Consider the following 15,308-nt stretch of genomic DNA (forward strand, 5'->3'; position numbering starts at 1 on the left):
AGTACTCGCATTTGGTAATTTGTAAAAAAAAAAAACTGAACAATGAATTATCGTTTATATTCAATATAAGGATTGTTCAAAATTAAGGCATTGTATTATGCTCCGACAAAATGAGAAAAATAATTTTCCATTTACGCTGAACGTAAAGATAGTTAAAGCTAGTTTGTAATATTGAAAGAAAACATATTAACCTGGTTATCCTACCATCATCCAAAAATATATATACATAGAAAAGTCAATGCAGACAATATGATTTGAAATACACCTTGCTCGTTTCCATTAAAATAATCTAATGTCAAGTTTACCTTTTCTCTACTGCTTTCACGTTCTGAGTCTTTCTGGTGCTCATACGGCTGTTGTTCAAGAACATCATTTTTTAATGTTGCCAATTCATCCAATATGTGTCTTAGAAGTGCTTCTTTAACAAATATGGCGTTTCCAAAAGACCATACATGTATTACCGCAAAGCAAACAAAAATTCTCGTTTTCATCCTCTGGTTATTCGATACAAATACTTTTGAATGTAATTTTTTTGTTGAAGAAAAGGAAAGACGAAACAATTTATAGAAGGTATCCCTAATCTAGATAGCCGATAAGCTAATGATAGTGGTTACCAACAGTGATATGCTTCTTATGTAGTTAAAAATGTCGGTCAAAAACATGATGAAGAGGAATGCCAACTCAAAAGTTATTTGTTAACTTCGAAAATATTTTCCAACATCAAATGTCTTAGTGTCACTTTGCATGCTGAGATGCTTGACAACGACGAAAAGTGAACCTCGCAGAACATTGTGAAGGGACTATTTTCTGCGTAGTAAAATGATCCGCCTTTCTGAAGATAACTTCTGTAACCAGCATTATTATGTTTATACTAACGCAGGGATTTTAGATAAAAAGGTAAATAGGAGAATTCAAAATACACAAAATGATCTATATTGTTACAATTCTACAAAATGACGTAAAAGCCAGTGAAATAGATGGCCGGGATGTTTAAAAGAAACCGTAGAGAACTACGTCGTCAGACTGACAAAAATGACATAGAAGCTTTTTCACAATTACAACTTTTTACAAAGCAAAGTACCTATCAAAACTTAAATGGACATTGCATCGCTAAGCAAAAATGTCTTACCATGGTTACAAAGGGTTTTGAAAGTTAATAGAAAATTAAATCAAAGCTATGGTGAAAACGGAGCTTGTTTAGTTAAAGGAATTTAATGATAGTGGGGAATTCATTATGTTTTACTAGCTTTACTTCTTGAGATTCAAATAATACATGTCACGTGGGTAATGTAGAATATTTTGCATTGATCTCTACCTTCATAACACGCATTTATCATTAAAGACACATTTTATTGTTTATATTTAAGGGCGTTGTTTACTAAGGGTTTGAGTTCTCAAAATTGGATTGTTATAAAGTTCAATGTCATGAGTAAAATTTGTTCTAAACACTAAAAGTATTTATAAAATGAATTATTATTGACATACCATTCGATATTTTTACTAAATTATGGAATTAGGCTCACAAAAAGTTGGACTTTTAGCAAAACAGAGGAAATTCGGACTATAATTTTCAGATTTTGTTTTTCACTGAAATATTTTTAGTAGTACTGTAATATTCAAAGTTAAGATTTCATTCGTTAGTCAACATAATTTTACATATTTTCTGTTGGTTTTATCTCATTTAGATAATCTAATGGCACACGCTACAAAATAATGAAAAATGCTTTTAAAACGATAAAAGACACCATATCTTAAAATTTTGATCATTGACCTCATATATGTTTTATGCCTGCAGAGTATGGTCAATATACTTAGTTTAATCCTATAAAATGTTTCAGTATCATCATCATTCATTTATTTGTTAAAATGAATCAAAAATGGGTGGGGATTTGAAAACTGATGGAGGAAATTCGGACTGGAATATTTATAAGCATTGTGAATGAAAACTTAATGCTTTGTGTCTGTTTAGTGTCACTGCCATTCATAAACAGTATTTCATTTTTAAAAGAGTTTAGAGGTTTGTATTATTTTCACAATTAAGAAAATCTCAATCATAAAGTAGAATTTTTAGGGATTTTTCTTCATTTTCCAAAAAATATTTGATGGCCATTAACTAAAAAAAGTTGGTCATTGACCTACTTTTTTGAAAGCGAAAAAAAAGAGTACCATGATAGGTTAACACACAATAGATGGTTTTTCATTATCATCAGTGGATTTTTTTTCATTCTGACTGAACGTATACATTAAATCATTCTTTTAACTATTAATGGATTCATCATCATTCATCATAAAGATGAAGTAGAATTAACAAAATCATTGTGAATGTACATTAGTATGTAACAGTAGATAAGTCGTCTTATTTGGGAATTTGTGTCTGACATCATCAAGATTATTTCGAGCAGCCCATGTTTTTAAGGCGTCGAGCTAATGCTCGACAGCCTTCTAGCGATCGTCTGGATTGGCAATCGTCCAAATTCATGCACTGCACCGCTTTTTAAATGCGCATAAGAAATAAGTTCCTTAAAGTATTAAACGTATTACAAGATTTTTATTCCATTTATTAAACTAAATTGTGTACAAAAAAACAAACTTTGCCTACCTGGTTATTGACAACTCATTGCATAAGTATAAATTTGCTTAATCAAGAAATGGCGGATGAATACAATCGGGTGTAAACATTCACTAAATATTATTTTAGTTTATCGCTTACATTTTAATTGGAGAGCGTGCCCGAAAGAAATAAAATTTGCGATGTAAATTTATTTGTTATCGGGCACGGTCTCCAAAATAAATGTAAGCGATAAACGTATCTAGTGATTTTGTTGATAAAAATAAACACGATAATGCAGTTGATCTGGTCGAGCATTTTAGATAGCACGTGTTGTGGATTTGTTTGTAAACAACAGTACCATAGGGAATCTTGTTTCAAACGGGAATTGAAATAAATAAAAGTATGTTTTATTATTATAATTAGGGACATACTGTTAATGTATTCAAATCACGAACCTGTGAAAATTGTTTAAAGAAAATAATTTATTTTTAAACTTTGACTTTTCTTCAAATTTTGTAACCATAATGAGTTATTGAATTGTAAAAGCACCAATACCTATTTTACAAGAAAATAAACTTATTTTTGTTTTTAAAGCAGCACAAAACATAATTCATATACTTCTCTATTCTATGTCTAAAATTATTTGATATACAACTATTAAATTAACAGAAATTCAAATTATTGATATCATTCTATATAAAAGAAAAAGTCAGTTCGACGCCTTTGTGGCCGTTCCGGCCTTTGATTCTTACCTTGCTGACGGTTTTGACCGATTGATTAACTAGTAACCAATAGATCGTGTAGATTTCAGCACTAGTCTGTCAGTTCTTTTTAATAAAGCTATGAACCAGAATCGGTTTTCTTAGGAGAAATAAATCGGTAGATGTAGATATTTGAACATGATTGGCAAGTATTGATGTGCATTGACAGTCATCAAACAGAAAGTTATGAGAATGATTAGTCAATTATCTGTCATATCATACAAAATTGGACAGAGTTCTTTTGTTAAAAAAATAAAACAATGTGCTGTATCAATTTCTGAATGCGTTTATTTAAGTGCAAAAAATAGAGGTTGCCTTCTAAAACACATAAAATTTCTACAAACTCTACTATGTAAGAATATTAAAGAGGAAAAAGAAGATTTTCAATTGATGTCTATCTTATAAAAAAATGGTTGTATAGTTTAATATCAATGTAACACTTTGGTATGATTGTTTCTTTTGTCTGTTGATTTTGAAAACGAGTCTGTTAATTTTGTTTTAAGCTGGTCTGTTTCGTGTTTCAATATGTTTTTAAAACCCGCCCATACTAGGTTTGTTAATGAAAAAAAAATGCATTCTTTTAGCTATAAGTACAAAGACTTAGCGACATTGCATAAACATTTCATTTAATTACGAAATATTACGAAATACTAGTATATCATCCTTCTGATATACTGGATTAAGAGTTATGATGTAGCAATGTGGAGGGTGAAGTTCACACAGGCAACCAGTGGTGGATTTGCCTCAAAACTGAAGATTTTCAAAACAATGGTATACGATCCCTGTAAGAAATACATTATCAAAATTTATCTGCATTCGAATTTAGAGAGATAATGATGGGTAAAATAATATATAGTTCTGGTATGTGGATATTTCACAAAAAATTTACCACAGGTAGGTCGTCTAACTTGCTGTATTGAATCGCAAATCTGATTGGCGCTATAAAAAAGTGTACAAAATATTATCTTTTGTATTTGTCACACATATATCAATTTTGAGATATTTTGATTTATTTTCAATCTTAATTTACATACCTCCTTTTTTTAAAGGGCACATTATTAAAGGGTCCAGTTGTTTAAAGAAACTACAAGATGTTTCTCGATCCACGGAATACATTGGGTAAGAGCTACCTTTTAGATATACATCAAGAATCCCATGACCTTTGTCGAAGTATGTTGCTGTCATGCAAAACAAATTACATGTAATTATACAAAGACAAAAACTGTAAAGAAGAAAAATTATTTTTTCTGTTAAATACATAGATAAATTAGGCTTTCATAAAGGCGATTTTATGAAACAATTTTCATAACATCTCTTCTTGAAACGATCAAAGATTCTTGTCATAGATCGAGATATAACGATTACTTGTTTAATAATTACACTAAAAGGAATTTCGACTATATAACTCAGTCATATTGCTTTTGCTTACGACTGATGATGTCAAAGTATATTCTAACACACTTATACGGGTCAATCACTTTGGGTCTCCACGTAATGTTCAGATGAGCACCTTTTGGTCCTTTAAAAAAAAAATCATTTTAAATATTAACGAAATAAAAATGTAATTAAGAATAAAGGTAAAAGATATATAAGGCATTGAGTAAAATTGATTTTGAGCAAGTGTGTTTGTAAATAAAGTAAATGTTCATTCTATTTTATTACCACAAACAATGACTGTTCCCGTATTGTTATCAGCTTCATCTGACAACTGCAGTCCCACCAGCGACAGCTTATTTTTCAGAAATTTTAACTTTGCGTCAGTTGATGTCTTTGCAAACAGAAAAGACTTGGAAGACCATAAGGATTCGTTGTTCTGTATGATCTCAAAATCCTCAATGTTTTTATTCTGTGATTCGACCCTTTTTCTATCGATGAAAATTTTGTAATTGAATTTCTTGCTGACCGTGGCATAGCGTTGGGAATTCCGTCTTGCTCCATCCTCATGAGAGACAGACTGACTGATGAAAACAACGACGAATGCCAGTTGTACCGATAGATTCATCATTAAGAGACTGCAACCAAGAAAAAGCAACATTACCCTTTAGATTTTTAACTTATATTTTGACCTCTTGTTAAGCACACTTGCGATTGGAAGATACTATTTCCTGTGTATCTTACAATCTTACATTTACACGCTATCTACCAAGAAAAACCAATTTTCCTTTTTCAAAACGGTTTTTAAATCGGGATTTTCTCTTCAAGTAGTTTCAAACACAAATGTACGTATGTTTAAATTATAGAAAAAAGGTTCCCTTGTTCTTGTTATTCATAGAATTAAAGTGATATGACTTTTAAGGAAAGCTGAAACAAAATTAAACAATGTAGTGCGTTAAATTGGTGCAATACCGTCATTGTCATGTTAATTAAATTTGATTTTGGTTGTGCATTTAAATACGGGGTGCCTGACACAAAACGGAAAAAAAAGTTTCCTCATAAAACAAAATAAGGAAGTGCATCAGACATTATCAAATTTTATTTCTAAAACGGACTTTATAATAATTTTCCTTTACGTGTCCGTTTAATGAGTTGAAATTATTATATGTATTCATATATCATGGCTGAAAACCACTGCCATTGCAACCAAAGCAGCTAAATTCTAATCCCCCCTCTCCCAACAGGACTAAGTGGTGAAACGTTGGTTGTTGATTCATCCGTGGATGTCACCTGTTTACCAAAAGTTTTATTCACAGTAATCTTTTTCAGCTGAAGAGATAGATAAAGTTATCTGTGCGATAAGATGTGTTACCCAATATCTTGCAACGCGTAATGTAGCAAGTTGTCTGTGTCAGTGTTGTGATATTGGCATTTGACAGGAAATATTTTTTTTTAATATGCCGATAAAGTTCCTAAGGCCGCTGAAAAATATTGAATCAAGAGGATCACACTTCTGCTTCTTTTTTAGATTACAAAAGAATACCACCCTGTCTGATTAGCTTCGAGCTGAAATAAGGTCATAAAAGTACAAGTAATTGCAATATTACAATATTTTATAGTTCCTCAACTGCTACAAAGGTACATGTACCAGTTAAGAATACTTTTTTAAGAATAAAGATCTCTTCTAGTTTTTAAAATGCAAAAACTAATTCACTTAGTTAATGTTGGAAGAAAAAATAATTAATGACATTTTCCTAAATTCAATTAAATAAGGCGAAAGAAAGGTATACATGTTCTAAAAGTTGTAGAAAGAAAATTAGCTTGATAAGCACTCTATTTTATAGCTTTCCAAGAGCAACATATATGATTCAGAGATTCTGAAGCTAAAAAAATAAGCAAGTTAACTATCAAATCAATCAAATTAAAGAAATACTGGCATTTTAAGAGATTAACATGACTTTAATCGAATTTTGCTGAGTTGGAACACCTTTCAAAAAAATGAAATATAATTAAGTATCTGAATCAATATGTGAATGAAGGTTGCCTGCTTATTTACAAAATCCATATATATTTGAGGGATGATAAAATAACATTTTTTTAACGTTACAAGTTGTAGGGTAAATTTTAAACAATTAAACAGTTGAAGATTTTTTCACAAGATTTGCAACACAATGGTGTAATTTTCCTATGCAAGTGATGCGTTTAAACTATTAATCAGTTCAAATATATCATTAACTAACTATGAGAGATATTGTTTTAGACAACAGTTAAGTCTGCCATACAATTTCAAGACGAGATACAATTTTAAGAAAATTTAAAAACTTTTTACGCGTTTTATGGCTTTTTATTCTCACAATTTTATCAATAAAAGGAAAGAAAGGATTTAAACTGTGAAATCCTGTTCCGGTCGAACAATTTAAAATATAAAATTCCCTTATTTGTTAATCGTGTTTGTATTTAAATTTAGATATTTAACGCACGTAAATTAAAGATAACACTTATGTAGCACATGTGAATTGATGACACCCGTATGGTAATTTCCTGTAGTAAAGGTTGATCGCTAAAAAGGTGTTAAAATTATGATAGCTTTTGGTTCTGCTTTGCTTTCATTGCAATTGACAATAATTCCGATTATTTTGAGTTTAATAAATTCAAAACTTGAAGGCATATGTGGTATTTTTTTCCTGATTACCTGTAAAAATTTTCATTACTTATGAAAAGATTTCTCAAAACTTACCTAAGAATTACATATTTGAAGTCACCCTCGTTACAGCTATATCATATGCCAAATATTTGTTTCCGCACATAAAAATTTATGTTTTGAAAACCCTCATTTAAAGTTGGCCACATGATATCATCAACAACATTGATAGATTCAAGAGGACAAGATACAAGCATGACAAGGAAATGTTTAAGCCATATCACATGTACTGCAAAACCAAGTTATGCAAAAAAAAAATACAAGTTAAATGTCATGGCGTCATATCACCTTTAATACACTATATTGAATTGAGATTATTTGATTATGTCTATTTAACTGCGTACGAAATGGCTATGGATATTGCATCAGACTACTGACCCACAGGCCTCGAGTTCAAAAATAGCAGGAGCTTTTGTTAACTTTACATTCGAATATTTTAAATATTGTAAATAATGGGGTTTTTTCAAACCCGAAATTACTATTTCAGAGTTTTTTTTTTTCAAAACGTACATCTAATAAAAATAGCCAATAACCAATATACCCATTATTCAAGGTCATGGTCAGGTACATGTTAATGGCAGGTGCCTACAAATATATGAAATTCAAGATATAAATCATTAGCTTTGTTTGAGAGGATAAACCCGGGTTAAATTTTTTGGTAAACAATATGGAAAATCACGTTTAAATCTGTCATTATATATTAAATATGAAGGGAATGTAAGTAACAAATCACTGAGTTTTGTCAATTTTTTTTACTAATGAAATATATCTAGAATGCACCCAGTCTCTCCAAAAAACGACATTAATCAAGTTTTTACTTCCTTTTAAAATTGATGGCAAAGGAAAAATAGGTATCGGGATTAATTTTCCCATGATTTGATATAGAATGTAAAAAACTGTTTTATTTTCTACTTAATTTCTTTAAAGCCGTAAAAATATTTATTAAATCAATTATAATAGACCAATAATAAATCAGAGCACTTTTGAATTCATTCACGTTTATTTGATAACATTTGATTGCTTAAATCAACGCTGAATCCTTAGTAATTTTTTACTAAATATTTAGCGTTGATTTGAGCAATCGAACGTTATCATTCGTGTAAGTATAAATACTTAATTCGAAGAAATACCTCTTCCATCCGCAAATTTTATGAACACTATAATGGCTGTAAGGTTGATGAATGCCAATGAAATGGATTTATTATTCATTCTATCAGACTGTCTATTTATCATGAAAGATGTTAAAGTTATGCTATAAAGTCCTATGCTTTACCCCATGCATAATTTAATTCAATGTTTTATATGGGTCATATTCATATGAAAGCTTAATAGCATTAACATTATGTTTAAGTCGTATATAGGATTTGAAAAAGGGGCAGGTTACTCTTCTCAAAACATCAGCAGCAAGAAACTTCAGTTTTGTGACTTCTAACAGTTTGGTAAAATTGATAAATTGAAAATTGTGGAAATAATTTTAATTTAACAAACCATAACCAACATGTTAGCTTATTCTGAATATTCATAATCACAATCGATTACCAGTTCGTAAATAATAATATGGACAAAGAACAAGATTGCATACTTTATTTGGTATCAAGTATATAAAATGTTTTTAGGACTATGCAGGGATTGTCTTTATTACATAATGTAAAACGAAAGCACAAACCACATGAATCTAGGATTAGATAAAAGTTATTTATTCTCTGTTTTCTATCAAACAGAAATAAATTCCTCAAAACTACAACATGTAAGGTTTTATAAAAACAAAAGTTGCAATAAATTCTAATTTCATAGATGACATTTTTATTACTAATGAAAAGGCACATTCCTTGTTTATACAAAGCATAGACATATAACGAATATGTCTATGTACAAAGTAAATAACAATTTACATCAAATTAATAATGTTTATTAATTGAGTATAAATTACAGACAGGATTTTCTTACGAGCATGTTGGCTTATGATATATATATATATATATATATATATATATATATATATATATATATATATATATATATATATATATATATATATATATCTGGTACGGTACATTAATTTTAATCTGAGAAAGAAAACATTAGGTCTAGAGTTATGTTAAGTGAAGCATTATTTCAGGAGAGCATGCCATTCGAGTTTCGGTAAATGTACATGTAGTAGTATAGCTGACTATAATTGCTTAAGCTAGGAGCTACATGTGGTATAGTGCTAACAAAATAAAGTCTAGGAATGATCAAACAATATCTTCTGAAGTCTTAGAAATGATTTGAGGTGTTTGAGTGGCGGACATATGCTTTGATGATTCAATCTGTAGACTAAAGTTCAAACAAGCAAACAGTGGTGGAGGTTTAGCAGCGTAACTGAAGATCTTCAACAAAACGATATAAGACCCCTGTATAAAAAAATCGATAAATGAGAACGTCTAATGGTTTCATGATACTCGTGAATCAGCATTAATTCAAATTCCAAAGAACTCGTATACAAGGATATATCAAACTCTATTGCATTGGTTTAAATTTCAACTGCAGAACTTGTAAACAGCTATGACTTCCTCAGAAAACTATATCTTATATGAATTGTCACATCAACGAATGTTAAAAATATTGTTGCAATAAAAACAGTATTATTTTGTGTGCATACAATCTAAATAATAATTCATTTAGAAATTTTAGCATTGAATTCTCTGTTGGTTCTCTTTGTGTCTTTTACTGTGAACAAGAACCACAACAAACTTTTTGCTTTTAGTTTTAGAGCATTATGAAACACTAAGGTAAAACCAGTCTATTGCACCAAAATCCTTCGTTATTACAGGACAGTGCTTGGTGAAAGCTACATGCAAAAATAACATTTACATGTACATACTAGAGAAAAAATACTTACAGCAGGTTGTAATTGTGTTTCGCTGTACTTAAACGATATGCGGAAACCATCTGTAAAAATAAAAGAGATGGAGAGAATGTTAGTTTATACGTTAAAATAAATGACGAATGAAAATATGTTTTAAAACACGATAAAACAACTGCATAAAGCTTAATAGAAATAAGACTCAGTTTCCGTACTCCCTCTTTTTATAGGACATCTTATAAGTGGGACCCAATTATTGATGTCAGTGCAGGTTATCCCTTCATCAATAGAGAAAACTGGGTTGGGTATACCCTTTCTATAGACATCTATGCGAGCGAGACCCTCCTTAAAATCGATGGCTGTTGAGCAAAAAAAAATATTGATAGTTTCGTTTGATCATTCATATTTCTTTGAATAATGCAATATGTGATTTCGAATACGTCTTACGATAAACAAGATCCAGGTATATCTGGACTGATTTTTCGGTACTGATGACTTTTGGTTTCCATGTTATGTTCAGATGAGCACCTTCTGGTCCTTTGAAAAAACAGAAAATTGATAATATTAATTAACTGCCTTTATTTTACTGAAAATAAAACTTTAAGTTTCAAAACTCCTTGAATATTTGAACTATTAGTTGTAGACACAAAAATCGTTTATATACAAGCTTTATTAAATACAAATCCTGAAATATAAGTACCTGGCAGCATATAAGTATGTTTCAAAACGGTTGTCCAATATTCAATGAAGAAACGTGCATCATTATAAAAAAAAGTAAAAGATATTTACCACAAACAAATGCTGTTCCTGTGCTGTTATCAGTATTATTGAACCACTGTAAACCTTTTGATTGGAACATATCATTATTCAATTTAAAGGCATTGGATATTTTCGTTAAAAAAGAAGACAGCTGAGATTTATTGGATTCCTTTTCCTCAGCATTCTCTCTCACTGTTACACTTTTTGTCTCGCCTATTCGTATAATCTCTTCGACATTGATTTTTTTGTCGAATAGAAGATAGTTTGTGTGTCCTTTTACTTCTTTGTCCTTTTGTGAGAAGGAGATACTGCTGAAAACAGCTATAGATGCCAACAGTTGTACAGCTAGGATTTTCATTGTCACGGTCGTTGTCTAAGAGTAAGAAAAACAAATAAAGCAACTTAAATAACATTGTTACTTCCTGGATTACCGGTAGCAAGGTTAATAAATCTATATTTTACGACAATGTTTTAAATGAAGTATGCTTATTTTTTTTTAGGGAAATTGCTACCTTCTTTTTATTTTGATAATTTTTTTTTCTTCAAAATATCTGAATCTCCTGCTTTTTTCGTCTTTGGAGTCTTGATTAGTGGCATATTACTACATTTGTTTTAGATTACAATAAGATACGAGTGTCCATGAAACTAATGGTAATCAAAGTACTGAAGAACTGACGGGAGTTGATTTTGTCGATGTTTATTTATTTTAAAATCAATGATATGTTATTTTGCATAAGTACATGTACACTACCGATCAGACCCAATCTAACACCAGAGTAAACCCCAACTAAACCCCGGGTTTAATTTCTGGGTTTACTTTGGTTTTACTTTTTGAAAATTTGGGTCCACTCGGGGTTTACTTTGGGTTTACTCGAGAATTGCTTTTGGAGTCAACTATACGCACTGAAGTGTAAAGCTGACCTGTATTTTATCTTATCATCCTACTGCCTGTGATTCCTGCCCCTTGTATATATTCAGAATACACATGTAGCGTCTGTTTTCAGGGTATACTTCTGATCGGGGTTTACTCTCTGTGTCCACTCTGGGTTTACTTGGGGTTTACTCTGGGTTTACTCTGGGTCCACTCTAGTAAACCCAGAGTAAACCCAGGGTTTAGTTGGGGTTTACTTTCTGTTAGGTTGGGTCTGATCGGTACTGTAGTTTCTTAGAATTTGAATTACGCACATTTTTATAATATGAATTTTTGGACTTTTTCGACAAGAATGTCGAGAAACCCCCATATGAATCATGTTAAATAATATTTAAAGATAAAATTGATATAATCAAACTATGTATCAGAAATAGAAATATTTCTCGAAAACGCTCGGCTGACATCGTAAATCTCCGACAAGGATTTACGGAGACAGCCGATGTTCGAGTTGAACGAGACTATATTGAACTCTGCCGTAGGAATACATACGACTACAAAAAATATTTAAATTGTTCGCACCATTTAAAATCTGACTATTTTCAAGGTATTTATAAATCAGTTTCCTTGAAAAACAATGCTTTAGAATACATTACATCGAATTTATCAATTATTTTCAAGAACGAAGTCTTGTCAGCAGCAATGATTTGTGCTGAGGTCCAAACACTGTTTCACTTTCGGTTTGTCTGAGTAATTGCATAGGAGAGTTGATTAAAATCAACTCCCAAAAACGGCAATTTAACAATACTAACGACACAGAAATCAAATTTTGAACAAGATGCAAAAAGAAACTAAATTTATTATAAACAAAAACATTATGACGAGTATATCTTTTTAAAAAGGATCTATTTTAAAACTTTTACTCATTATAGAAAAATTAATACATTTTATTTTCAATACCAAATATATATACTAGTATTGATTATAATTAAATGTGATGCATATGAACTTTAACTGAATTCCAATATCAATCCAGTTTACGATCTTTAAAGTTGTGAAAAGCTGATCACCGTGATAAGTATAAAAGTAAGTAAGCGATAACACTCTTATATTAGTTGAATAAAACAGGATTGACCATATGTATGCAAATTAATAAACAAATTAACTGTGCATTACATGCTGATAAAAAGTTGGAAAAAAGAGAGAGAGAAAAGGAAAGGAATTCAAATGACTTCAGACTAACCTTTTTCTTCGTTATGGTTTTCCACAGGGTACTGTTTTTAAAAATGCTAACAAAAGTGTGTGTGTGTGGGGGGGGGGGGGATGAGTAGTACTTATAAGAGATTTACAACTTCCTAGTTCATTTCGATGATTGTTTGCACCATCTGAGGCATCAGTGGTGCATTGAAGAGGTTTCCTCTTTAGTACTTTTCTATTTTCAGTGTATTTTGTGTAAAAATGAAGTGGCAATATTTTGTTCAGTGGTAGAGCTTGTTACAGCTTTAAACGCCTTTTCTATCAATAAAAATAGTGATAAAAGCAAACGGAATAAGTTTTCCTTTGGAACAGCGCACTCCTCCACATCTTCTAATGTTTCCAGTCTTTTGACGACATATCGGATGATCTCCGTAATGCTTTTCAATCACGGCATATTTTGACAGTGTCTTTCCTCTCCTTCTTCTCGGAAAAATGGGACAATAACAATAAAGACAAAAACAGTATAAACGAAAATAAAGTTATATAGGTATGTTTTTAATGGCTTTAAAACAAGTATGAACAATTATCTCAACTTTTGTGACTTATTTCGTTATTACAAATTCGATGTAAAATTATTGGAGAGTTTCGAGTTTGGTGGGGGGGGGGGGGGGGAGGGGGGGGGGGGTTGGAGCTTTTTTATAACATATTTCCCTTGTAAAAGTAGTCAGAAAGTGTGTAATTTACTTTGTGAAAAGTCAACATAAAGAAACAACATTTTCCAAACACAAATATTCAAATGAAGGTGAAAAACAAGAATTCTATCATTAATTACGAAAAAACGTCTTCCAAAGATGAAACAATACCTCCTGCTTAGTCGCTGCTTTAAATTAACCATTGAACCAAATAGACGTGACAGCTATCACTTTATGCAAGTTTACATTGAAAAAAAAGCAACAACATTTTCGATAATATTCGGAGTTCTTTTAAACAAACATTACAAAACGGGATAACATTTTATTAATATAATCTAAACGATACCCTTTATGCTGTGTGTTGAAATAAATATGAAGGTTACAATAAATACAACATTTGTTATTATAAATATTCGTCACATAAGAGCAACTTTTTTTATCAGGAATAAATCAAGATTGAATAAAGAATGTGACATGCAATGAATGTCAAGGGAATTTGCCCAGTTGGCAGAATTGTTACCTTTCTTCTTCTTCTTCTTCTTTTTCTTCTTATGAAAAACGTTTTCTGCTGTTTGGTAGGTAAAGTTTTGTTAATTACAAGCGTTAACCTACTTCACGCGAGACAAGCCACCAAACGGTGGACTGTGTTCGTCCTGATCAAGGAGATTTTTAACATCACAGCTATAGTCATTTCAGACTTTGATGTTTCGATTGTTGTTTTTTACCTTTATTATTAAGAAGACAATAATATGATTTCGAGAATGAAGGACACATTGTGTTTGTTTTCATTCAGTCATTCTTTATTCCTTTTAGGCTTTACAACACATCAGTATTGACATAGATATAATATAGATTCCATACATATAAACAGATGAACAAGAGCTAGAATGGACAAAATGCCTTAATTAGTTAAGGTAACATAATATCATTTCGCAATATTAATCTACACTTTTATTATATATATTCTTTCAAATTCTGTTCATACCTTTTGAATTTTCTGAGTTTAAAAGTTGCACAAGTTTGATCATTGAAGGCCTTTTCCAAAAATAATGTTTGATATATTTTTTCCATTATCTATGTCATGGGAATTTAAAATGTGAGATTGTATAATTAAGATATGCAAATAGAAATTGGATTAGCAACATATGTTTTGTCTATACATATTGGAACGTAAAGTTCAAACACGAGAACAGTAATGGGGGATTTTCAGCATAGCTAAATATCTTCATCACCAAAATTTGTTCTTTTACCTATAAAAAAAAAATGTTCAACATTTACCAATCCCAATTCATATTTAAGAATTTGATAACGCTGTGACATCTGTTTCCAATAACTAGTGATACCAAATTTTTTTTCGATAAAATCAACATTAGACAAAAAGAGGGGGGATGAAAAAAAATGGCGTTGGAAATTAAAACTGAAAGTGCGCAGAATACAGAAAAATCCTCGGCAAACAGGAATAAGCGTCAATGTCTAACAGGTCACTCTAGTAAAATAAGATCATTGAAAAGTTTATCTCCACATATGAGAAATTAATTTCTTAAGGAAGAAATACTGCAA

General features: G+C 30.8%; 2 protein-coding genes across 3 annotated transcripts; both read right to left on the reverse strand.

Annotated features, from left to right (window-relative positions):
• Window positions 1–3,603: 3,603 nt before the first annotated feature.
• Window positions 3,604–7,572, reverse strand: LOC105343154 (uncharacterized). Of its 2 annotated transcripts, XM_011450398.4 has the most exons (6): window positions 7,424–7,572; window positions 4,975–5,324; window positions 4,742–4,831; window positions 4,347–4,490; window positions 4,202–4,251; window positions 3,606–4,094 (listed from the first exon to the last, which is right to left on the reverse strand). In XM_011450398.4, exons 2-6 carry the CDS (start codon window positions 5,315–5,317, stop codon window positions 3,999–4,001), a joined length of 723 nt encoding a protein of 240 aa, XP_011448700.2. In that variant the 5' UTR covers window positions 5,318–5,324; window positions 7,424–7,572; the 3' UTR covers window positions 3,606–3,998. The 2 variants fall into 2 exon arrangements, with proteins under 2 accessions (XP_065935598.1, XP_011448700.2); XM_066079526.1 differs by lacking the exon at window positions 4,202–4,251 and having other exon boundaries at window positions 3,604–4,094.
• A 1,839-nt stretch (window positions 7,573–9,411) lies between these two features.
• On the reverse strand, window positions 9,412–13,235 carry LOC105343156 (uncharacterized). Its single transcript, XM_011450402.4, has 6 exons — window positions 13,103–13,235; window positions 11,022–11,364; window positions 10,680–10,769; window positions 10,448–10,591; window positions 10,269–10,318; window positions 9,412–9,780 (listed from the first exon to the last, which is right to left on the reverse strand). The coding sequence occupies exons 2-6, from the start codon at window positions 11,347–11,349 to the stop codon at window positions 9,622–9,624; spliced, it is 771 nt and encodes a 256-aa protein (XP_011448704.1). The 5' UTR covers window positions 11,350–11,364; window positions 13,103–13,235; the 3' UTR covers window positions 9,412–9,621.
• Window positions 13,236–15,308: the final 2,073 nt, after the last annotated feature.

Source organism: Magallana gigas, chromosome 3 (assembly GCF_963853765.1).
Source record: "Magallana gigas chromosome 3, xbMagGiga1.1, whole genome shotgun sequence".
Classification (NCBI taxonomy): Eukaryota; Metazoa; Mollusca; class Bivalvia; order Ostreida; family Ostreidae; genus Magallana; species Magallana gigas.